The sequence below is a fragment of the Marmota monax genome, unplaced genomic scaffold, assembly GCF_021218885.2.
Source record: "Marmota monax isolate L192 unplaced genomic scaffold, Marmota_monax_Labrador192_F-V1.1 WCK01_AAM20220418_F8-fsc00041, whole genome shotgun sequence".
Taxonomy (NCBI): domain Eukaryota; kingdom Metazoa; phylum Chordata; class Mammalia; order Rodentia; family Sciuridae; genus Marmota; species Marmota monax.
This window is the reverse complement of record NW_026695238.1, coordinates 12,482,502-12,508,655: the sequence shown is the minus strand read 5'-3', so window position 1 is coordinate 12,508,655 and position 26,154 is coordinate 12,482,502. Positions and strand designations below refer to the sequence as shown.

At 44.9% G+C, this 26,154-nt stretch overlaps 1 protein-coding gene across 1 annotated transcript in view; it reads left to right on the top strand.

Moving 5' to 3' along the window:
- The window catches only part of Dner (delta/notch like EGF repeat containing), a 288,589-nt gene that overhangs the window by 101,321 nt on the left and 161,114 nt on the right, over positions 1-26,154 (top strand). Inside the window, exons 2-4 of the mRNA XM_046439974.2 lie at positions 13,520-13,903; positions 16,401-16,495; positions 18,911-19,077. Of these exons, the coding sequence (XP_046295930.1) occupies positions 13,520-13,903; positions 16,401-16,495; positions 18,911-19,077 (646 nt within the window). The remainder of the gene's footprint in view (positions 1-13,519; positions 13,904-16,400; positions 16,496-18,910; positions 19,078-26,154) is intronic.

Here is a 26,154-nt window from a genome sequence, read left to right as displayed (position 1 = left end):
GATCTTCATTTTTCTCAGTAAATCTTGTTTTTAAAGTCTATGGTGTGTTATATTCTCCAGCAAAATAGAATTCCTTGCATTTCTCTCAATATACCACTTTTTTAATGCCTCACGGCCTTTGCGCTTGTTCTCTGGCAGGACCCCCTTTCCCATTTCTTTCCTTGCATGGTTCTTCCTTGACCCTTGAGGTTCACTCCACACAGGAAAGCTTCCTAAATTCCCTTGGTGAGTTAATCACCCACACAGCATCTTGTGAGCATCTCTTTGCTCTAGTTTCATGTGATAAAATTGTGCATGATTCACCGGTTACCTGTTAATGGGTAACTTAGGCCTTCTGCCATTCATCCGTGTGTGTAGATGCCTAGCCAGCCCGCTCTCCTAGTGGCTGTACTGATCATATGACTGTGCTTCCTTTACCACATTGTTGCCCGAGGTAGCTATTATTAATTTTTAAAATTAATATCAATTTGAAGAAAGAAAATTCAAGCTTCATAACAGAATACTATTGTTTGCATAAAACAAACCCAGGATCCTTGCCCTGTCAGGCCCTGTTTTGCAGTACCCTGGACTGCAGGAGAGCAGAGTGAGTGATGGGGAAAGGTATGGAGAAGGAAGGTCAGGGAGGCTGCAAAAGGTGGGACTTACCTTTGACTTCCTAGTGGGTCCAAGTAAGCTAGCTTTGAATATATACTGAGTATTTGGGAAAAAAATTAAAGCATTGCAAAGTAAACACACAAAAGGGTCCTTTGCAAGCTGTACCTAAATAGAAAACACATTATGTTTGAAGAATTTATTAAAATCATTGCATATATCTATGGTAAGAACTACCTCATGACTACTTAGTAATTTTTGATGTGATACTCTACAATTTATATATTCTACTCTTTTTATTTTTTTAAAATTTCGTTTTAAATAGTTATATATGACAGTAGAATGCACTTATGTACTTTGATATATTATACATAAATGGGGTGTAATGTCTCACTTTTCTGATTGTACATGTTGTAGAATCACCTCGGCCCTGCAGTCATGTATGTACAGAAGGCACTAATGTCTGCTTGGTTTCACTCTCCTTCCTATCCCCCTATCCCCTCCCCTTCCTTCACTCCCCTCTACGGAATCTAAAGTAACTCTATTCTTCCCTAGTAACCCCTGCTCCTCCCGCTTATTGTGAATTAGCATTCACATATCAGTGAAAACAGTTGGCCTTTGGTTTTGGGGGGAATTGGCTTATTTTGCTTAGCGCGATATTCTCCAGCTCCATCCACTTATTGGCAAATGCCATATATATTCTGCTCTTAAAAAGACACTTGGGTGGTTTCCACTTCATGGCTCTCACACATCCTGAGACTCCGAGTGTTTCTGCATCTGCCTGTCTGTGTGCCTTGCCTGTGTTTATCTAGGAGGTGGAGGTGGCTCTCTGGGCCACAGGGTATACCTCATTCAGCCTTGATAGGTAACCAGTGGTTTCCCCAAGCCCCATAACAACATGTCTCCCTTGCTGTTAGATCCTCATATTTGGCATTGTCAGTCTTTGGTAAATAGATTGTGGGCTCCTGGGTGATTTTAATTTGTATTTCTCTAATTACTGATAAAATTGGGTAATTTAAAAAAATATTTATTAGCCCTTTGGACCTATTTTTTTTGGTAAAGAAAACCATTCAGATCTCCTGTGCATGCTCTGTGGGCTGGATCACCCCTGCCTTCAGGGCTGTCAGGACTTCTCTGGAGGAGAGAAAGAGCCCCTTGTGGGCTGCAGGTCTGCACCTGTCTCCCTCTGCACCTGTCTCCCTCTGCCCAGTGGCTTGCCTGCCTATTCTCGCCTTGGTGTGCTTTAATGAGAAGTAGTTCATGACTCTGTTCCATCCAGTTCTTCGATGTCCTTTCTTACAGGTGGTGCTCTTTGTATCTTGGTTGTTAATTATCTGCTTACTCTGAGGTTATGAAGATATGCTTTTCTGTTATCTCTTTGAAGCTTAAATTTTATCTTTCATATTCAGATCTACAGTCCAATTTGGATTTTTTTTGTTTATGTGTAAAAAGTCTTCATTTTTTCTTCATATCAATATAGTTTATTAAAAAGATCCTATTTATCCCACCATTCTGTTTATATGTGACTAATTCTGTTTCCCATGTATTACATTCGTCTGTTCATCTCTTTGCCAACATCACACTGTTCTAATCACCATAGCTTTCAAGTTCTTGACCTTGTATACACCAAGCTTTCCTACATTGCTAATTCAAGAATATCTGGGCTATGTTGGACTATTTATACAGGAAGAGGAGGAGGAGGAAGGGGAGGAGAGTTGTGATTTTTGCTGCAACCGCATTGAACTCCTAGACAGCTTTGGTGGGAAATGCGAATCTCTGTAATATTGAGTGTTCTGATCTCTGACTAGAATATCCCTGTCTCTCTCTCTCTATAAATATATGTTTTTTAAAAATTTAAATTCATACATTATAATCATGCATAATAGTGGGATTTGTTGTTCTGTATTTGTACATGCACACAATACAACAGTATAATTTGGTCATTTTCATTCCTCTTTTCTCCCCTGCACCCACTTCCTTACATTTGAAATTTTTCTGGGTTTCCATATTTAACAGTTTGGAGAGATGGCACTCAACTACAACTTCTTTGTATTTTTTTTATTTGAGTTATTCCTTAGTATTTGATTTTTTTTGGATATGTTTTAAACAGCATCGTTTTAAAAAATTATTTTTTGTGGCTAAGATGATGCAATTTAAAAAAAATTGAGGGCTGGGGTTGTGGCTCAGCAGTAGAGCACTCCCCTAGCACATGTGAGGCCCTGGGTTTGATCCTCAGCACCACATAAAAATAAATAAAATAAAGGTATTGTGTCCAACTACAACTAAAGAATAAATATTTAAAAAATTTGACCTTATATCTAGCAAACTTGCTGAAGTTTCATATACTAATAATTTATCTGCTTAAAACATTATAGACTATGAATGGTGACAGCTCCTTTTCCCATTCAATTCATTTACCTGCTTTTTGCTTTTGCCTCATGGCCTTGGGTAGGACCTTCAGTGCAGCATTCCATGGGAGAGGTGATGGTAAACACCCTTGCTTTGTTCTTGGTTTCAGAGAGAAACCTTTCAACATGCCACCAATAAGTATTATGTTTGTTGCAGTTTTTTTTTTTTTTTTTAAGTAGATACTTGGCCAGTTTAAAGAAGATTCCTTCCCTTCCTAGTGGGCCAAATCCTTTGCTCTAGAAGGAGGTTGACTTTAATCAGAGGCCTTTTCTTTTCTTTCTTTTTTTAAATTAATTAAATTGTTCTAATTTGTTATACTTGACAGTAGAATGCATTTCAGTTCATAGAACACAAATGGAGCACAGTTTTTCATTTCTCTGGTTGTACACAAAGTAGAGTCACACCATTTGTGTCTTCATACGTGTTCCTCGGGTAATGATGTTCATCTCATTCCACCATCTTTCCTGCTCCCATGCCCCTTTCTTCCCCTCCCTCCCCTTTGCCCTATCCAGAGTTCCTCCATTCCTCCCATGCTTCGCTCCTCTATTAGGTGCAGGGTCTCTGGTCTAATTCTACATACTCTCATTATGGATCAGCATCCACTTATCAGAGAAAACATTTGGCCTTTGTTTTTTTTTTTTTGGGATTGGCTTATTTATTTCACTTAGCACGATATTCTCCAACTCCATTCATTTACCTGCAGATGCCATGATTTTATTCTTTTTTAATGCTGAGTTATATTCCATTGTGTATATATACTTCAGTTTCTTTATCCATCCATCTATTGAAGAGCATCTAGGTTGGTTTCACAGTTTAGTTATTGTTAATTGTGCTGCTATAAACATTGATGTGGCTACATCACTGTGGTATGCTGTTTTTAAGTCCTTTGGGTATAAACTGAGGAATGTGTTAGCTGGGTCAAATGGGTGGTTCCATTCCAAGTTTTCCAAGGAATCTCCATATTGCTTTCCAGATTGGTTGCACCAATTTGCCATCCCACCAGCAATATAGAAGTGTGCCTCTTTTCCTACATCCTTGCCAACACTTATTGTTGTTTGTATTCTTAATAACTGCCATTCTGACTGGAGTGAGATGAAATCTTAGAGTAGTTTTAATTTGCATTTCTCTAATTGCTAGAGATGTTGAACATTTTTTACATTTTTGTTGATCGATTGTATGTCTTCTTCTGAGAAGTGTCTGTTCAATTTCTTAGCCCATTTATTGATTGGGTTATTTGTTTTTTTAGTGTTAAGTTTTTTAGTTCTTTACATATCCTGGAGATTAATGCTCTATCTGATGTGTGTGGTAAAAATTTGCTCCTATTCTATAGGCTCTCTCTTCACCCAACTCTTTCTTTTGCTGAGAAGAAGGGTTTCAGTTTGAACCCATCCTATTTATTGACTCTTCATTTTATTTCTTTAGGAGTCTTGTTAAGGAAGTAGGGGCTAAATCTGACATGATGAAGATTTGGGCCTACTTTTTGTTTCCTATTAGGTGCAGGGTCTCTGGTCTAATTCTACATCCGTGGAGACAATTGTGCAAACTTCACAGGAATTTGACTCCCTGTTCGCCTGCAGGCTTCTTCTCAGGAGCAGGCAGGGAGAAGCAGGTTTCCGTGTTTCCTGTATTCCAGGCATTGTTCTTTTGTAAAAGGAGTTGGCTACAGTGTACAAGTGACTCCCCTGAGATCTGAAGCCAAAATAAATGCACTAGAATTGTTTTGCAAATTTCTGATTCAAGAAATTGGTCTTTGAATAACAAGGAGAAGATGTCATTTGAGGTTAGAGTGCCTCCACTAGTAAGTGTAGTTAGTGCCATCCTTCCAAACTGTGTTAAATATGGAAACCCAGGGACAGACGGCAGGCCTGTTCTTGAAGAAAAATTCATTTAATTCTTGATGCATCTGCAACTGAGCAGGGCTTCAAGATTCATTGGGATGATGGTTGACTGCCCTGTTAACCAGGCTTAAAGAAACAAACTGCAATTCTTCAAGATAATTTCAAAATGCTGTATGTTTTAGACACCTTGAGAACGTAGGAAACAATTAGACACCGAAGAGTTTATTTTTACACGCATTTATTTCAAAGTCACAAGTCGGAATGTGCTTGAAATTTCCTAAAAAAGTAACTCAACACACATGCCAAAATCAGGACAGTCTGGCTTCAAGAGAGCTGACTCCACTATCGGCTGCCCAGGTGGGTCTCTGAAAATTTTTTTTGAGTGGATTTAGAGCACTTAACCCAGAAATAAAGAAACATCAAAACACAGGAATGTGTATTTCAGGAAGATATATAGTTTGGGTTCAGTAAAGGGAATGAGAATTTTTATTATTTGGATTTGAAAAAAAGTTCTTGGGCTGCAGTTCTTGGCTGGGTGTCCTCCTGGCATGAGCACACAGTGATTTTTTTTTTTTTTTCATATCTTTACTCCAAGTGAGGAAGCAGTTGGTGTGGAATGTAGTTGAGATCTTTATTGAAGAAAGTGGGAAAAATTCCTTTTTTAAGACAAAAATACTGTGACAGTTGGACCCAACATTGTTCATTTCCCTTTTAGCTCAAAGATGACACTTATAACCAGTGTGATTACTATTTCCATCCAACACAGAAACACTACACTAGGAAATCCAAGGACATTAGAGCTCTCTGGTCCTATCTTTTTTTAAGGTGAGAATGTTGAGCCCCAGGCAAGTTCCTTACCTCTTCCAAGGTCATGTCCACGTGAGTGGAAGCCCAGGTTTTCTCTGTGTTGTTTTCACCTGTGTTGGGCTCTCTCCCAGCTGGAAGGTGCAGATAGGGGCTTGCCTGCTGGTTCCAGGCCCCTTGGACTCTGTGACCCTTCCCAGCCCATGGTCCTTCCACCTATTTCTGTGTCTAGCCTCTGCTCTGGGCTGCCCAGCACTCACATGCATTTAGTGCAGTTGATAGTGGGAAGGTAGCGGGAGGGTCCACGTTCCCTCCGTGGACGGAATGATGGGAATATGACCCTTCCTTGTGGTCTTGCTCCGTGGTAGAGGAAGTACTCCTTTCTCAGTGACAAGATTCATTCTGCTGCATTCCTGCATGTGATAATGATTGGAAGAATAAATTGTATTGCAAAAGTTCCTTCTGTTATTTAATGACTTGGTGCTGCCAGCCCAATGAGAGAGTAGAATAGGGTTAAACAAAAACAAACAAACAAACAAACAAAATAGATGTTCTCGCTGTCGAACTTATATGGCCCTGCTCAGGATGATGTCCTTCTCTGAAGTCTTCCCAGGTGACCCCACTTACCTCTTTTCTTTCTTCTATTAAACACCAAGTCCATGCCACCTAGATCAGGGGATGGTGGACTAGAGGGCCAGGGCCAAGCAATAAATATTTTTTTCATATATTTGTGGCCAGAATAGCTCAAGCAGTGGTGCAGTGTGCTGTGAGTGGTCAGGCAAAACAGGTGGCTGAGGCTGATTCCAGTAAACCTTTATTTGCCAAAACAGAGTGGATTTGTCCCATGGCTATAGTTTTCCATCCTTGGTTTATAACAACAGTTTCTAAATTTTGGGTTTGGACCAGGTGCATCAGAATCATCTGAGCAATGTTGAACGATACAGATTTCTAGTCTGAATTTCTGATTATCAGTTTAGAGCTGGGGAATCTGCATTTTAAGAAGTTCCCTAATTGATTCTGCTACTCAGACCATTTACTAAAATAGTGATTCATTTTGCTTTCCTTTCCTTTCCTTCCTTCCCCACTTTCCTTTCACATAAATGCAAATAAACATGCAAAGTTATTTAAGGTGAAAGAAAATAGCACGATTCTGTATTTGCTGGGTAATTTCTTTGCCTTTTTACTAAGGTGTTGATCTCTGGAATTCTTCATGTAATAAGGGAATTAGTTGTACATTCTTGGCTTTTAACTTTATATACGGAGTTGTATGGATTTTAAAAAGTTACTGATGAAATGAATACATTGATGTCTTTCTTTAAGGTGGTGGTCTCAACTGGGGATAATTTGTCCCCAGGGGACATGGGCAATATCTGGAGGGAGGCATTCTACTGGCATCTGGTAGAAGGCTGCTAAACATCCCGGATGTGCAGGTGGCTTCCCACAATAAAGTGTCATTAGTGCCAAGGTTGAGAAACCCTGCTTTAAGCCTTTTGTTTTGGCTTTAATTGACACTTTGTTCCTAGAACACTAATATCACATCAGAATGCATATTGAAAGTTCCTTGATTGATTCTGCTGCTCAAATTATAAAATAAGACCATTGTGCTTATTGCTAACACCACATACAGATTCCACTTCAGTTATTTCCCTCTTACTCAGAGCTCCTGTGTCCCCTCAGTGACCAGGGTGGCGATAGTATTGGCCTGTTTTCTGTTACTATAATGAAATGTCTGAGGCTGAGTCTTTATATTGAAGAGGCTTATTTAGCTGATAGGTTTGGAGGCTCCAGGTCTGGGATGGGTAGCCTTATTGATTCAACCTCTGGTGAGGGCCCATTTGGCTGGATCACATCGTGGCAAATGACATCACTGGTTGAACATATGAGGAAAAAGTCACATGGTGAGACAGGTAGCCAGGGAGCAACTGGGACCCATGACGATCACATCAGTTACTTCTGAGGGCAGTACTCCCGAGGACCTAAGCACTTCCCACTAGGCCCCTCCACCTTGACGTCACTACACTGAGGACCACGTCTCCTTCACATGAACCCTGGGGGACAAATCATATGCAAATGGTAGCAGACATGTAATGTGCTCCATCAGTGCTGGTGAGTCTCCGGCTTCTTTGCGTTGGGTTTCCTCAAAGGTGCTCCTGTTTCCCAGGATGTCTTTGCCCACTGAGCATGGTCATAGGTGAGAGTGGGGGTGGACTCTAGTCTGCTCGGTTCTTCTCTGGACCTTTGGAACACAGTAGCAATGAAAGCCGAGTGGCTGTCAATAGGATCGTAAATCATGAAGCTGCAGGAGACCTTGCAGGTTCTGCCCCAGCCCCTCACTTACGGCATGAGGGATGTGTGTCTGGAGCGGGTGAGCAGCATGTCCCAAGTCAGACAGGGCTGGAGCCAAGATGCTGGCCGCCCGGCTGGTCAGCTCCCCTTTCCATTCGAAAACTCCCAGGCTGCCTCTTCTTACTGGAGCAGCCAGTTGCTACTGATTTTGTTGAAAGCTACTAGTGTCATTCTAAAAGAAACTGGCTCTGAGACTTGTCAGCTTCTCATTTCATACCTGCAATTATGAATCCATTCTCCAGCTCAGCATGAGGACTTTGAAGCTCGTCTAGTTTAATATGAAGGAGGGGGCTTCTGCTCAGTCGAATGATGGCAGTGGTGGACATGCACAGAAGCAAGCGTAGAGTAGGCGGTGCAATCCAAATAAGTAAGCCTGGCTCTTCCTGGCTTGGAGCTCTTCGAGGGCCAGCACTGGGCTTCGTTCCTCTCCTGAGCCCTCTACTTGAAACCCTGCCCTGCACATCACAGGTGCTTGATGAATGTCACACGAATTCCTGATTAGCCATGTTGAATTTTCTGTCAAGTACAAGATCGGCAGGGACAAAGCTTGCCAGTTCTCAAATCTGTCCTGGAAGGACCACCTGGAAAGGGAATCTGGGCCATTCCGCAGGCCCACCTCAGGGGGTGCAGGTGCACACATTCACACCTTGCAGAAGCCTTTAACTTCCACTTACTATACCTAACGACTGTAAGTGAGCCTTTTAAATATCTCTCTTAATTCTGACCTTTCATGCTTCTGTTTGTATGCTGCAGGGGACGTGGTTATTGCCAGAAGCATGGGTACTAGACAGTTTAAGGCCAGAAAAGAGGCCCTGGCTTAAATGTCACACTGTGATGGTCTTGGAGCCACCAGCTCCAGGGTTGGCAGACACCTCTGCTCAGGTCTGGGCTCCCACCTCACTCTGGGCCATGCCCCCTTATATGCTCTTGGTTGCAGTATAAATTATTTTACACTGGTAAAAAGTCTAAGATAAATGTGAAAAGAACAACTTCAGGTTAGTTCTATGATGTGGAAAAAAAATTTGGCTTAAATAGAAAATTAATCGGATGCAGCAAACATACAGCATTTAACAAATGAGCCCGTTGGTTACCTGTAAGCAGAAAGCATTAACCTGCTGGCTCTCTCTTTACTTTTTATTATAGCTGGCATTACAAAAGCTTAATCATTTCCAGCCATCATTAGAAACTAGAAATTATGGCTCTAAAATATCACCTATTAAATGTTGAGTATTCCCAAAGTCAGGTCTATTAATTATGATATTTTTGCCTCATTACACATTTTGGCAGTTTGGTTATTACCTGCTTATAGTTCAAACTTAATGAGATTCGAGAGCAGTAGTGACCTCTACCACAGGACTTTTCCACCATGAGATAAAATACAACTTAAAAAAAATACTATGGTGCATAGTACAGCAGCACTCACAGTAAATACTCAGGATGCCAGGATCTTGCTTAAAGTTTAATTCTTGCATTTTGCCTTGCATTTGCCATTCTGAACTAAAACAGACAATTTTTAAAATGAAACTGGTCTGAAGTGTGAGAGATTTTGATGGCGGATAGTTGTCTCTGTTAGTGAAACACCTAACTCACAAGCCAAGGAAGCAGCATGGGATGAAATGGTGATTTTTAAAAAAGGCATCGATGCCCCTGTGATGCTTTAGACCCCTGCTTTGCAGCCCTGGGTGTGTGTGTGTGTGTGTGTGTGTGTGTGTGTGTGTGTGAGAGAGAGAGAGAGAGAGAGAGAGTGTGTACGTGTGTGAGTGTGTGTGTGTGTGTCTTCTGTCACATCATCTATGCTCTGAGTCCTTTCAGAGATCTGCACCTTTGACAGTTCAACTCTTAGCTTTTGTCGTCTTTCCTGGGAGTGTGTCTCTGGCCTCCGCATGCTTCTTCCATCCCGTGTGCTAAGCGTGCTTTCCTCCCATCCCCACAACCCCGATGGCGGACCTCAGGGCTTTGCTGATTTTCCTGCTTTCCTTCCAGTGCACCATTCCTAACCTGTGGGACTGTCACCTGTGGGCCCTGTCCTTGGCCATCCAGCTTTGTCTGCAAGCACCTGTGCCCACTGTGGTGGTGCTCGCAGATGTCTCTGAGGACAGAGGTGGCTTGGCTGGCAGAGCCCTCCAGGTGAGGGCTGAGGCTGGGCTGGTTCTGCCTTCCGGCTTGGGCTGCAGAGACTTCCCCTTGTTCTGTAGCAGATGTGAAAACACTGCCGTGGGGACACCGACTTATGTCCTTTGACTTATGTTCTCAAGCCTGGGACTGGGTTTGGAGAACCTGACTTGTTCTACACAGCTCCCGGGCTCTGGCAGCTCCTTCATAACACCAATCACCTACCTGCTCACTGCGTGTTTGTTCTGCAGCCTCCCTGCACCTGCCTGGTGCTGGGGGCAGATCCTCAAGTAGACAAAACAGAAAAAAAAAAAAACAAAAGAAATCTGCTCTCTCCAAGCTTACATTCCAGTGGAGGAAGATAGAAAATATCTTAGTTTTTTAAAAAAGCAATATGTTAGATGACAGATGTTTTATAAAAAATCAACCAAAGCGGGAAGAGTCAACAGTGACAGGGTTGGAGACTACATTGTCACATAGGATGCTTGGGGACACCCTCCTCAGAAGGTGGCTGGGAGCAGAGACTTGAAGTAGGCTCAGGGCAGCAATGAGCAGTAAGGGCAGTGCAGGCTGAGTAGGTGCAAGAGCCCTGAGGCAGGTGAGTATCTGGGGACTTACAGGAGCAGTGCTGGGGTTGGTGTGGGGGGATGAGGCTCGAGAGACTGGGGTGGGTAGATCACATGGGGCCAGGAAGATTTTGTGAAGACTTTGACTGTTATTCTGAGTAAAAGTCAGTGCCAAGCCTTAGTACAAAATAATGGATGATAAATACCTGAGAGGCTGTGGTGAGGAACTTAGGGATGTGAACCGTTCAACGCTCAGTGCTTGGCAGGTGGCGCTGGCTCTCCTGAGTGCTGAACTAGGTTTTTAGACATGAACGCTCTGGGGGCAGGGCCTATGGCTCTGTTGTGCCTTCAACATTAACCCCCAGGCCTGGCACAGCCCCTGGTGCGCAGGAAGGCCTGTCAGGTTCACTGAGCATCGGCCTCGTCTACCTTTACTCTAAAAAGCATTCGGAGTGATTTTCATTCACCCACATTTAGCCCGTCTTTACTTTTTGTCTCCTACATAAATAGGACCCTTGCCTTTTGCCTTCTCCACGGGGATTCTTTTTGCATGAAAATAATTGGATATCAAATGTGGACGTCAGAGGACGTGGCATTGTTCTGGCTGTGACGGGCCCTTCTCTCCCTCTGACCTTCCCTTTCTGACACAGGCTCAGGGCTCTTGGGAGGACAAGGGAACTGCCACATGACAGTGCTCTTTGAGAACATAGTGGCCATGTGTTGGGGACCAGGTGGCCTCTACTGTGGGCAGGGGGACATGCTGGCTCAGGCTGTGCCTGGCGCCTCTTTCGAGGAGCCCCATGTTCCCCCAGGATGAGCCGTGATGACAGCAGAGACCCCAGGGCCTCTCTGGCCACAGCGCGGTGCTCCTCGCCAGGCAGCACCCTTCGCTAAGCTGTGCGGTGAGGCCGGGCTCCCAGGATCAGCTCTTGTGTGAATCCTTGTCGTTTAACGTGTACCTGTTTTCTGTCTGCACGCATGAAAATCCCTTTTAGTGTCTAGGCCAACCTCAGATGTTTTTAAAGTTGATTTACGGAGCAGCATAGCTTTATTGTCCTCTTTGTTCTAGCTAATTAAATCCTTCCTTCTTCCTGTCAAACAATTCCTGAGGTGACACCGTTCCACGAGGCCTTCCTAAAAATAAATCAGCCACCAGCTAACGTCGTGACCAAATGAGCCATTCACATCCTCCCCAGCACACACGGCTTCCCAGATATCAATCCACCAATCTGTGTCTCTCTCTTTCAACATCTTAAAGTCCTCCCATGTATTCTGCGTCCCTTGGCATAACAGGGATAGCAAGTGGTGCAGCTAAGTCCCTGCATTCATGGAACTCATGTTTTTGTGGGATAGAAGAAAGGGACTATTTTAGATTGCATAGTAGGGAAGTCTTCTCTGAGGTGGTGAACTAAATGAAATGAGGGAGAGAGCCATGCCAAGTCTGGAGAAAGTCATCCCAGTCAGAGGGCCAGTAGGCACAAAGGCCCTGGGGTGGTAATGAGCTTGGCACAGTCAAGGGACAGAAAGTGAGAGGGAGGGTGCAGGGCAGGAGAAAGGTCCACGGGAGGAGAAGACCTCAGAAGGTAGGTAGGAAGGGCCCAGATTAGCAAGGGCTTTGTCTTCCTTGGAAAGAGTGTTTTACTTTGATTTGATAGATGATCAATATTTTAAATTATTAATGTTTGAGCATCTCTTCAGGGACTATCCCGGCCACTCTTATCTGAGATTCTGTGATGGAATTGCCAAGTAATAGCACAGAATTAATGTGGTGTTTTCGGAGCTTCATTTGATTCAATCCCAAATCCCTTGCTGTTTCTTAAGGAGCTGGTTGGAAATTGTTAGATGAGGATAATTAGCAGAAGGAGTAGCCGTTTCACCAGGCAGAATTCTACCCACGTGTGTTTATGTGTGTGAACTCATTTCAACAAGAGAATTGAGGGCCCCGTTTCTCTGTCATCTACTCTGTACTGAATCCTTTTTGCAATCAGCTCTGCAAAGCCCAGGGTACAGCAGCCAGAGATCTCATTTTCTTTTATCACAGAAACAAATCATAACTGAATAGTACTGAGACGTACCTGACCCCTTTTGTGGCCTCCAGAGGAGCAGTCGATCTTTCCCCATTGTTTTTTAGTGTCCCCAAGTACCAACAAATGGCCCCCCTAGAGGTCAGCGGCAAAGGACTCGGAGATAAACTCTTTCCTCGTGAAGACATATAACCAAATTTTTGTCTTCCATTATCTATTGGGGGTCACATGTCTTTGTAATCACTCTCCAAAATAATGAGGTAAAGATGTCATTAAATTCTATTAAGCACCCCCCTTCCAGCTTCAGTTCTCATGCAAACAGTGATGCTATTGAATTAATAGGGTTGCTAAGCAGGAAGGAAATTGGGAGACCCAGGTAAGCCCACTCTGTAGGGCAGGAAAATTGGTCCATCATTGCCCACGAGGAAACTTTGCAAAGGTCCAGGATATGAAAAAGGAGATTCCAATTTAGATTCCTGAAACCTTTGTCATGACAGACAGCTGCAAATGTCAAATTTGGTTTTTTCCTAATACGCCTCGGTGTTAACGATTTTTGTTTTAGAAAATTCTTCCAAATAACGGGATCCTGAAATCAGCAGTATTTGGGGTTTGGGGTTGGGGGAAGGCTGTTCTCCACTGCATTTTCACAGGCTGGGTGCCTGTTCTCTGCAGCAAGGTCAGTGTTGGGATGACCTTGGGAAACACATAACTGAGAACAGAGGAACAGCGTTTCCACATCACGGTGACTCTGAGACTGGAGCTAATTTCCCAGTGATCGCACCGCTTTTCTTATGAGGGAATAATTGACCCATTTATGGTCTCGTTTCAGCTCGTTGCAGATCCTTGTGCCAGCAGCCCTTGTCGCCATGGCAACTGCAGCAGCAGCAGCAGCAGCCCCACCAGCAGCCCCAGCAGCAGCCCCAGCAGCAGCAGCAGCAGCCCCAGCAGCAGCCCCAGCAGCAGCAGCAGCAGCAGCGATGGCTACCTCTGCACTTGCGACGAGGGCTATGAAGGTCCCAACTGTGAACAGGCGCTTCCCAGTCTCCCAGCCTCTGGCTGGACCGAGTCCATGGTGCCCAGACAGCTTCAGCCTGTCCCTGCCACCCAGGAGCCTGACATAATCCTGCCACGCTCTCAGGCAACAGTGACACTGCCAACCTGGCAGCCGAAAACTGGGCAGAAAGTTGTAGAAATGAAGTGGGATCAAGTGGAGGTGAGCTCATGGTATGGTGTATATTTTCACATAAGAAACCAGAAACGTTAAGATAATTCTAGTGGTTCTTATCTGAGCAATAAAGATGGAAGACCTATAAAGTTTTCTGTTGAACCAAAACGTGGGTAATGTTATTCTGTACCTGTGTGTATCATGGCTTTGCAAGCATGAAAAGAGTCAATGAAAACCAAAGTGAAGGAGGTTATTTTCTGGAGTGATATCCACATACATTTCTGTGAGATAATCTTTGATTTAGGGACAGACACCTCAGTGTAGAGTCAAGTAATCAAGTCATTGTTGAACTGATTTTCCTTCCTAGGGTATGTCTTAGTCTGTTTGGGCTGCTGTAACCAAAACACATAAACTAGCTGGCTTATAAACAACAGATGTTTATTCCTGACAGTTCTGGAGACCAGGAAGTCCGAGATCAGGGCAGATTTGGAGCATGGGGAGGGCCCACTTACTCATAGAAGTGCCTTCTGACTGTAACCTCATATGGTTCAAGGGGGACCAGGATCCCTCAGGCCTCATTTATAAGGAGTTAGTCCCATGCATAGGGCTTTTCCCTCGTGAGCTAATGACCTGCCCAAGGCCCTGCCTCCTAATACTATCAGCCTGGGAGTTAGGGTTTTAATATGTGGATTTGGGACAATAAAAACCTTTAAAGACCTGATTTTTTTTCTGTTATCATATTAATGTTTAGTTTTTATTTTTGGTGTCTTGCAATATTTCCACGGGATTTAGTCTATCAGTTTGGCTGTTATACCTTCAATCTCTTCTAAAGTCTCATCCTGCTGGGCATAGTGGCACATGCCTGTAGTCCCAGTGACTCCTGAAGCTGACAAGGCAATTTTGGGTTCAAAGCCAGCTTTAGCAACTTAGCAAAGCCCTAAGCAACTTCACCAGACCCTGTCTCTCAATAAAAAATGAAAACGGGCTGAGGAGGTGGCTCAGTGGTTAAGCACCCTGGGTTTGATCTCAGGTACCAAAATAAGTCTCATCCTGCAGATTTTTTGACAGGCTTCTAAAAGTTGACATAAAGTATAATTTTGCTGGCTAGAAAAGTTGGAAGGCGAATCCACATCAAGAATCTGAGGTGACATTGGTAGAGCATAATTCCACCCCACATCTTCCACTATATGTATCTAACATCCACATAAACCCAGTGACCTATTATCACAAATTTCATAGCTTGAAAAACACATGGGTCTTTGCGAAGCATGTATTAGAGTTGAGGAAGGTGTCTAAAAATGTCCCTGATATTGTAAAGGTGGCAGTGAAATTTCTTCTCCTATTTTCTTGCTTGCTAACCGGTTGACCCACTTCTTTTTAGTGCCGCTCAGTTTACGAAGGCCTCGTTCTGACTGCAGGGCAGTGGTTCCAGCTACCTAAAACACTGTGAAACTGGTTCTGATTTCAGACTCTTAATAAGTGCTTTGAAGTTAGGATTTGAATACCTCCTTGCGGGATGACGCCTTTATTGAATGTGAACTAGATTTGATTCCAAGTTTATCAAGAAAGCATCCTTTAAAGAAAATCTCTCCCCCACCAGCCATTTCAATCTATTTATTTAAAGTCATGCTTTCCTCAGACGGAAAGTGTAAAGAAGAAATGCTCCATCTTGTAGTTGTGCTCTTTGTCTTGGGCTATTGGGCTGTTGAAGAAGAGGTTCAGCAGGAAATGTGGGGATGTGCTTGGGCTTCCCTTTTTCATGAAGTAATGCTGCTTTGAAAACATGAAGCTATTTGGGGCTTAGAGGACTGAAACTCAACGACCAGTGTCTTTTCCACGAATTTAACAATTTAAATTTAAAATGGAAGTCTTTGAGTATCAAAGGTGGATTTTAGCCACAGAATGTAGCTCTAGGGTGTTCTGGCAAATAAGTGTTGGGGGAAATTCCTGACCATTTCTCTATTGTTTTCAGTAGATTCTGTGATGGGGAAGTATTTTCATACTCCTGTTTTCCCTGCTCTAGGTGAAGACAATTAGTTAATTAATTCAATTTAAAAATGTAGGTGTGGCCCTCAGGAGAGAAGAAGGGAAGCTTCCCTGCATGGGCAGCTGATGCCTGTTGGCCCAGGGAGCTGGGCCGGGTGCTCCCTGTCCTTGCAGGTGTGAAGGTGTGCTCTCCTGGGCACTAACACTCACACCCACAATCCCTCCCGTTCTGTAAGCATTCAGTCCCTTGTCAGCACCAGGATGCGCAAGGAACAGAGAATGAAAAAGAATAGGGTGTGAGACCGTGACTCTTTTCCTAAAATAGTGTATTTATCCATTTTTAAAGTCCTGGAAACCCGTAGACTGCTCTTGTGGGAGCTGCAGTTCATAAAGTCGGGGCAAAGTCTCCTCTTCTTTCAAGGCCTAGGGATGCATGTGTCCCTTCCAGCAGGACAGCAGCCTCATCTGGAGAGGCACAGGGGTGCGGCTCACGGAGTTGTGCTTTGCGACCTTGTCTTGTACCGTGATCAACCCAATAGCATGTCCTCCTTTTCTCCAGGTGGTCCCCGACAGCGCCTGTGGGAATGCCAGCTCTAACAGCTCTGCAGGTGGCCGCCTGGTGTCCTTTGAAGTGCCACAGAACACCTCAGTAAAGTAAGAAGATTCTTGGTCGAAATTTGTTAAGATTGCGGGGCGCGGTGGTGCATACCTGTGGTCCCAGTGACTCAGGAGGCTGAGGGAGGAGAATTGAGAGTTCCAGCTCAGCCTGGGTGATTTAGCAAGACCCTGTCTCTATAGAAATTAAAAAGGGCTGGAGATGTAGCTCTGAGGTAGAGCACCCCTGGATTCAATCCCCAGTACTGCAGAAAATAAAAAAACAGTCACCAAAACCTGAAAAAACACAATAGCCATCCAAACCACCCACTCCCACAGAACAGCTGCTAAGCTTGGTACTAGCACCTGTGTGCTGGGTGGTGCCCATAAATGTACCTGTCAGCACCAGGATGCGCAAGGATCACTGTAAAAGGCAGTGGTCTGCAGAATCGTGAACAGAGTCCATAGGTAGACGCAGCCTATGCTGCTTGAAACCTGGAGGAAGCTGTCTCAGAAGAGGACTTCAGAGTTGGGACCCAGGGGGCTGGAGATGTGCAGGGAGGAGACTGGATTGCCTGAGGCTAATGTGGGGGACAAAGCCCTGATGAGACCTGGAACCAGGCACCTCATCTCCCACATGACTGTGGCTTCCAGAATTACTGGCCTCTTAAGATATTAATAGAACATTTGGTTAAATTCATTTGCATAATTTATCCCAAATTTAAAATTCTCACATTACAATTTTCTCCCTTCAAAGCAAGCAACTGAGTGTTTTGTTTTGTCTTAAGTTTAAGTTTCTTCAATCACAAACTGCTCATGGTCCCCAGGGGGAGGTGGAGGAGAGGCAGTGGGGAATCAGCTTTCCTGCATCAGCACTGGGGACTCACGGTGGGGGGGGAGTGGGGGCAGACCCAGCACCGCAGTGTCCAGCCTGGCTGACACCCCCTCTGCCTGTTCTCCTTTGTTCCACCCTCCCCACACCACCCATGCAATCTCTGGACATTTGCTGTCCAGTCTTTGGGGATTTTAGAAGGTTGGGGACATGAGGTCCTGATCAACCATTTCAATGCATTACTGTCCTTTTAAGGGACTGTGGGCACTCTAGTCCTTTTTCGTAAATATGGGTCCTTTTTGCCTGTCTTGCTTTCCCAGTAGTGGCATCTGGAAGGGACTTGGTTACAGTGCCCCTGCACCCTCCTCCCCAGGTCTTGACGTTCCTCTGGTAGGGGAAGCGCCAGAAAGGGCAGTGGACTTGGACACAGGAGCAAGGTCCCTGCAGGGAGTAGGGTCTGAGGCCACTCCCAGTTCCACCAGCAGGGGGACCCCGGTCCTCAGGGTTTTAGGTGCTCACAACAGCTGAAAGCCCTGGTCCAGAGCCACGTGAGGGAGTGCCGAGGAGCGCTAGTGACTAACTCGTGTACTAGTTTCCTTTTTAAGAAACCATCTCCCAGGCCTTTCTTGCTCAGATGATACTACTTGGCTCTCATAAGCCTGTCTGAATTATTCTGGTCTTCTGTCCCTTCAAACACTTTTTTTCCCTCTCTCTCTACAAACCTGAGACCCTGTTAGGCTGTAGAACTGGATGGAAATGACCCAGACTGAGCAAAGTCAGAATGCCAGATGATCTGTGGGCACCCCCAATCCATGTGTGGGGTTTCCTAGCCCCTTACAATTTAATTTATTCATGCATTCAGTTGTTACCAAACTTTTCTGAGCCCTCTGCTCCAAGCTGGAGCTCTGTATTGGGGGAATAGCTCTGCAGAGGGCACCCTGGGAACCTTCAGCCAGAGGTGGAACCAAGCCCTTCCGGGACACAGGGAGAATGGGCAGCTGCTAATGGGCAGCTGTGTATTTCCTGGGTGGAGATGGAGGAGCTGGGAGAGAACTGGGCTGGGAGGAGACAGGGTAGCTCCTCCCTGCTGGAGCGCTGGGTTACTGGGATAAGGTGCCAGGAGTGGCGGCTGGGAGGGAGCAGGGAGGGGTTGAGGGCCTTTGATGGCAGCTCATTCTCTGGATTGTACCCTGAAAACCAAAGGAAACCAGGGGAGACCTGAAAGGGACAGGGAGAATGACACAGTTTGCTCATTTGGGCAGTGAATACAACCCAGGGGGTCGTGTTGAGTTGCGGTACACATTTGAGATAAATTTTAAGCAAGACTCTTTATGTTGTGTGGATATCAAAGGATTTGTCTGTAGAAGAACCAGTGTGCTCTTTTTATCATTTTTAAAAATTGTTACCAAGGTGAGGCACCTTCAGTTGCCCTGTGGTGGATTTTAAAAGGTGGGAGTTAGACATTTCTAGTAAATGTGGGGAAACTTGGGGGTGCCCAAAGTTGACAAGTGTCCACACCATCCTTCTCTCAGCTTCCCCACATCTCTGGGATGTACATGTTGCCTTTAGTTTTAACTTGATGAATTGGTTCTGGGATGGATTTTTCTGGAAGAGATTTTCAATGACATCATTCCTGTTTTCAGAATTCGGCAAGATGCCACTGCTTCTCTGATTTTGCTGTGGAAGGTCACTGCCACGGGGTTTCAACAGTGCTCCCTCATAGACGGAAGAAGTGTGACCCCCCTCCAGGCTCCCGGGGGCCTTGTCCTCTTGGAGGAGATGCTGACTTTGGGGCACAATCACTTCATTGGTGAGTCACAGAAGTCTCCTCCATACTACGTCTGATTCAGGTCAACCTTGGTTGGTATTTGGACATAGACTGGAAATCTTGCTCAGATAATATGAATTCTAGATATCAACAGTTTCCTCCATTTTAGATATGGTTTGACTTAGAATCAAATTGGTTTCTATTGTAATATTTGCAGTGTGGCTCAAAGTGGAGGAAGCAGGAGCTCTGGGTTCCAGAGACTGTATCGTGAGCCACTTGCTCAGATGTCACAGGAGGGTTTACAGCTTCCTCTGGGCTCCTTGCCCTCACACCCACTGCTGAATGGGCCTCTTGTAACTTTTCACTCTTTCTTGCCTCCATAATTTAACCTCCTTGAACTTGTCACATATCCAGAGAGTTGTTTTTGAGTTTCTCTGTGGAGTAGAAATGTCCTTCAGACAGCAAAGCCCCCAGGTTCCCTTTCCCAGTCCCATCCATACCCCTCCCAAGGGCTGCACTTGGACAGTTTTGTAAGGATGACCTTTCCCCTGGCTTAGCATTCTGACCATTTCTGCCACTTGTCCTCACCCCTCACCTGGCGCAGGGCACTACTCGAGTTGGAACTTGTAACTCTGGCCCCTTAACTTTGCTGATGTGAGGGACTTTATTAGAGCTTCTTCCATCTATAGCAGCCACGCAAAGACACAAGCTGAAGGGTAGAATCTGCCCCTGCCAGTCTAATGCCCCCACCTGTTCCTGCAGCTCATACCTTCTCGTGTGCAGCCAGGTATTCCAGCGTCCTCCTTTAGAGGATGGGATCTTTACACCCGTTTGAAACATTAGCTGGCATTTATGTCCTTTTGGTTGTAACATGGGTTTAAGTTTGGACTGACAGAGGTGCAGGTGGGGATTAATAGGGATTTACCAGCATTAATATAAATTTATCTTTTGAGATAGGAGAAATTCTGTGAATTCACATACAGCTTGAACTCATTTTGCTAATGCAATTTTAAGGAAAAAATGATCTCTCTGGTTGAAATTTATTATTCCTGGGAGGTATTTTTTTTTCTTTTTTTCCCCCAGTGCTGGTGTTTGTACCCAGGGCCCCTCATGCAGCTCTTGCACTCTCAGCAGGTGCTCTACCACTGAGCCACACTCCTGCCCAAATATATTAGTCCTTAGAGGGATAATCTTAAAACATTAATTTCACATACTCAAAATTGAGGGACTCTTTCTCCCCACATTAGACTTTAGGTTATCACGGGGAGGCAATGAATTTGAGTAATGTCATTTCTTTATGAATACCATTTCTTTCACTTAGAAATGTTGTGATCTGCTGTCTCAGATTTCCTGGCTAGAGCTGGTAGGGCTCCTGTTTGCTGCAGAGCCTGGCTCCACAGCAGAGATCCCTGCCTCCCTGCTCCTCTCCCTGAGGTGGCGGGCGGTCCTGTCGCCAGCCCCTGCAGAGGAGCCATGGCCAGCTTCCCGACAGTGATAAATTGGCTACACCTACGCACTGCCAGCCTCCTCCTTTACAAGATCTCTTTGTCTTAAAAGAAACAAGATGTATCTTTTGTAATCAGGGAAGAAGCCTTATGCTTACTACATTGATATGTGTTTAATGCTCTTTTTATTCTGTTAACAAAGGGAGCTTAAAAAATAAAACTTAAAAAAAAAAAGAGGAGCTTAAGAAAATGATTCACTTTCCTAATCTGGGCTCTTTAGGCCTGAATACGTTTTAGCAAAGACCATTTTGTGAGCACAGTGACACATTCATGTCACAGACGGACAGGTTGGTGCTAATGCAGGTGGGAAGAAAACATCCATGTCAGGGGTGGGCAGAGTTCCAGAGCGGTGTGGTTCAGACCCTTCTGCTCCCTTCTAGGAAGAAGCTTGAAGAACTTACAGGGGTGGACCGTCTCCTGTCTCTCCACTCTATCTACAGACCCCATGCACTTAACCTCTGGCCAGGGCATTTCAGTATTCCCATGCAATATGGCAGAAGGATCCCTTCTGTGTCTTGGGGAGACCAGGTTGTTTGCGGTCAGTAGATTTGAATACCTTTTAAAAATTAATTATTTTTTAGGTTATGGTAATCTATTATGAATTAAGGAGTATAATATATTTATTTTTTAAATCGATACATAAAAAAGCATAAAAGTTACAGGAGTACGGGTCCGCAGGATACTTCAATACACGTGTACCTCGTGTAGCATCTAAATCAGACTGCACACCTCGAGCTCCTCAAACGTTTATCGAACCTTCATGGTGAGAGATTCGCAGTCCTTTCTTCTACACTTGTGAAGTCGTCTGCTGAGAGTGTGATGTCCTGCCCAGGCCAGATGACCCCGATGTGCACGATTGAGCCTGTTTCAGTGTGCCCACAGTTAACTTTCTTAGTTTTCCTTCGTTACCATTGATTCACTAACATTTATCCTGTTTCAGGGGAAAAAAGCAGAGACGTTTCTACGACGTGTGTGACCCTCATCCCTGGGTCTTCTCTACCAACCTGTTCCCTCCTGAGTTACCACCAGATTTCATTCTCTGCCTTCTCCTTAATCACCCCTTTTGGTTTTCTTCAATGCATCTCTCCCACATATATTATTTGCTTTATGCATTGTTTGGGGGTAAATAACAAAATAACCTCTGTTTATGCCGTCTGCCCCGTGGGGAGCATCAGAGGTGCTCATTAGACTGAGTGACTCAGTCACCCCACAGTTTGTGTTTCCAGGGAGTAAAGTTCATCGGGTTTCCATGAAGCATAGTGTGACTCCCGTGTCTTTAGGAAGTGTAAATATATTTTACTTGGAGTGGCTTGAGCACATTGATGAGAGGGGTGGTCTCAGGGGCCCAAGCAGCCCTCTGGGATGTGACCTCTGAGAGAAAGCTGCTGAAGGAATGGGGAACCATTTCCCTGGTGGAAGCCCCTCTGGACCCCTCCCCAGGCGTTTCCTCCTCTTGTCTCCTGCCCCAAGGGACAGGTCTCCTCACTTCCGCTTGGTGGTCCTCGCTCTGCCGGGCCCATCCCCAGCTGCATTGCACCCCAAACTCTCCCTACCTCACACCCGCAAATCCATTCTTCCTCAAGTCCTCATTTAAACTCTCCTCGTTTGAGTCTCTGATATGGAAATTAGCTGCCAAAGATTCTACTCCACGTGGATTCTCAAATCTCCTTTTACTCTTACAAATTCTGTCCAACACACAGCGGCCTGGGACACTCTGCTCAGTCCTCCCCTTGCCCCAGAAGCCCCGGAAGCCACGTCAGCCTCACCCACACTTCTGCCTACCTGCTTGCTCAGGGGAACACCGATTTCCCTTCCACACTCTTCTCTCCTACTCCATACTTGTTGTTAGCTGGATCGGGTAGTCTATCCCTTTGCCCTTCTTTGAAATTGTTCTCATTTTGAGCCAGATCATTTATCTTCTTCTTCTTCCTGGCAGTGCTCTACTTTCTTACAGTTGCCATTTTCTCTTCCCTCCTTCGGTTCTCCTGCTCCCAACCCCTGTTTTCTCGGTGGCTTTTATCAGGTACACGTTTGTGCCGAGCTTTCTTATGGTTTCAGCACATTTTTATGTCTATGTTATAACAATAAGTGTACTGGAATATTTCATCTAGACCAGTGATACTTCATTTAGGATCCCCAGAGATTCTCCTCTTATAACTTGAATTCTCTTTAATTCACAAAGGAGTAAACAGTGCGACGTGCGGCCCATAGGAATGTCCTGGTATCATTTTTGTAGAATTTTAGCCACAGAGCCCTGGAAATCAATAATTCCTAGAATTTTGAAACTAATTTCTTGGTTGGGTTGGATGGTTTCCAAGTCTGCCCCTCACCCCATAACCTCTTTGTGCATCCTGGGGGCTGGGGAGTCCTCCTTGACCTTACTATTTAGTTTAAGGCTCTTTTTTTTTTTTTTTTTTTTTGGTACCAGGGATTGAACCCAGAGGTGCTTAACCACTGAGCTACATTGCCAGCCATTTTTATATTTTATTTAGAGGCAGGGTCTCACTAAATTGCTTAGGGCCTCAATAATTTGCTGAGGCTAACTTTGAACTCCTGCCTCAGTCTCCCAAACTGCTGGGATTATGGGTGTGTGCCACCGCTCAGTTTAAGACTCTTGTTTTGCAAAACGATTCCTATAACAGTGTCTTCACTTCATTCCCTTCTCTTGAGAAACAAGGCAGGAATAGGGAGTTTATAGAAAGGTGAATAATTTTCTCTTGTTAAGGTGATAAGACTTCCCTGGTGCAATAGTCTTTCATGGGCCCAGGGGTTTAGTTTTTCGTGGACTTACCTGTGCATTTGTCCTCACTGGAATTACAGTCCTGAGGAGATTATAGTCTTTTGAGTCTAATAGTTTATTTAGGCATATTTTAAAAACAACAGAATTCTCAATACCCAACCAGTACTATTATTCTTAGGCAAAAGTTTTGCACTCTGGGCTCAATTGCCCCTGATTTTGGGAGTCACGGCGTGCAAAGGTGTATTTCATGGATACTGTGGATCTCCTCAAAATGTATTGTGTGCATCTCTGCATCTTTATCAGGAGAGTCAAAACTTCACTGGATTCTTAAGGGCATCTGATTCCCTACAAATTTTAGAGCCACTGCTTTAAGCTTTGTGTGTGATCCTGTGAGAAGACATAGGACTTTTAAGGTTCTTTGCTTATCCAATGAAGTTTCCTTTGACAGGTGTATCTGCTTCCTAAGTCTATATTGAGGAATTTAATCTAGTTTTATTTACTTATGTTTGTGGGCAGCAGGGCTCTGGGAAATATTTAGTCTGTTAGTTTAGAAAACAGGAACTGCGTGCCTCTATTTCCCAGACACTTTTCTAGTTTGCGAATGTGAAGATGATTTAGGTGTCATCTCTAGGTGTGCGGGGTGGCAGGGAAAGAAGTGCCATGACAAGGAATGTGCAGAAGTAGCCAGAGGACTCAGAGGAAGGAGCAGCAAACTCTACCAGGGAAAGAAGGGCAGGCAAAGTGTTCTCCTGGGAGGTGCGGGATGGGGTGTGGCACTTGGGTGGCCCAGGCCTCTGTGTGATTAATTTAATAGTAGTGCTCCATACTAATGGCTGTCACACCTGGGAATGAAGTTTAATTTCAACAAATATATAACAGAACCTGGAAAATCTCACTACCTTGTATTATCTCTCTTCTTAGATATGAGCAAATTTATATCAAGTGAGGTGCTCAAGGTATGGATTATGTTTTTTGGATTCTACATTCATCCTTCAAAGAAATGGAGGGAATCTTCTGGTCTTTGATGTGAGTTTTCGGGTAGCCCTTTGGAGTCTTTAATGAACCTCTGTTTTCTCATTCTGGAATGGTATCTCCCCCCCCCCTTCTGTTCCTATAAGCCACGTCCTTCAAAACACAAGTTCTAAAAATAACTTGGGTCAGATTGGGGTGTCTCATCTTGCACATCTGGTGGAAAGAGGGATTTGGGGGGAAGTGTTCCTGAACACCTGGAACATCACCAGGACACTCTAGTTGGGACAGGAGTGGGCAGTATTGTAACTGAGGTGGGCAGTATTGAAAGGGGAGAAAGTTCCAATGGAATAGTAAGGACAGGAGCTTTTGCTGACCTCTCTGTTTGGCTGGGGAGCTTCCTGAAGCCATGCACAGCAGTCTTTGCTTGTTTTGGGGGGTGTATATCTAGGTCAGCAATTTAGGCCTTGGGATTCTAGACGGATATTTTTTGATCTCATTCACTTCTATTTAGTTTCTTGGTCAGGACTTTAACTCAGCAATAAATAGTCTGGCCTGCCTCTCCCTATCTGCCCACCATTCCCCTCTCGTTCCTGTCTGGCTTCCAGCTCCTGCGATTGCTTCCTGGCCATGGGTACCATGTAGAGCAGCCAGAATCCATCTCCTTATGGGACACTCACGGCGGCAGGCAAGGTATAGAGGAGGGAGAGGCCAGGGACAGACCAAGGCATGTCAGAAGGAAGGATACCCCTGGGGCTGACGGGTGCACGGCCTCCGTCGTCCTCCTGTTGGAAAGGGCTATGCACAGATGCAGGATCAAAGTGTCCATTCACCTCTGGCAGCTGCAGGGACCTGAGGCCCACTTATCTCTTTCCTACACACTGTAACCTCAGGTTATGTTTCTCCTTCCTCTGATGTTCATTTAAATTTGCATTTTGCCATTTAGTGTTATGTATTTTCTATAAGCCTCTTGGATCATAAAAAATGAGTTAGGATATAAAGAAATAAGACAGTGGGAAGGACAGTTGATTTTCAGAATGTCCTTTACTGTACCTATATAACGTTTTCATTGAGCATGACTTTTCCAGGTCCATTAGCTTAGGGATCAATATTTGCCTCTCAGCCATAACCCAGCAAGGCGGGGTTGATTTTCTGAAATGTTCTAGCCCATCTTCCCAAGCCCCTCTTTCTTGCATGCAGCCTGCTGCCACACCTCATTCTAAAGTTGCCCCTTAGTTCTCCTGGTGCCAGGCCCTGTTCTGTCACCTGCAGCCTCCAGTGTCCAGGCAGGCTGTTCTCTGGTGGGGGTGTGCCACAGTGTATCTTACTATCCAAATCTGGGGCTAGGGGGTCCCTGGACCCTGGATTGAATGTTAAACTGGGTTCTTCCCTTCCACACGCAGAGCTCCTGGGCTTCCGTCGGCTTCCTGGAGTAAAAACCTCATTCCTTCGAGTGTAAGGTCCCCATGCCTCCAGTTCCATCCCTGTGACTGTCAACCCTGTCTTGCTGCTGCACAAGGAAGACCCCTCCTTTCCGTGGTCTGGACTCTGACTTCTTGATGTTCCAGTAGCTCTGCCTTGGATCATGCTCCACTCCTAGATGCTGACGCCAGCCCAGTGTGGGGCTGCTTCTTTCCTGACTCTGAGTCATGGGGTTGGATTGCTGTTTCTGGAGGTGTTCCCAGACCCACCAGGCACGTCCCCTGTGTGCTTCTCTCTGCATAAGACAGGCAGCATTCAGCTCCATTAGCATAGGGATCAATATTGGCATCTCAGCTGTGACCCAGCGAGGCTGGGTTGATTTTCCAGAATATCTAAGCTCATCTTCCTGAGCCCCTCTTTCTTGCATGCAGCTGCTGCCACTCCACTTTCTAAAGTTGCCAGTGTGGTCTTTACTCTGGCTCC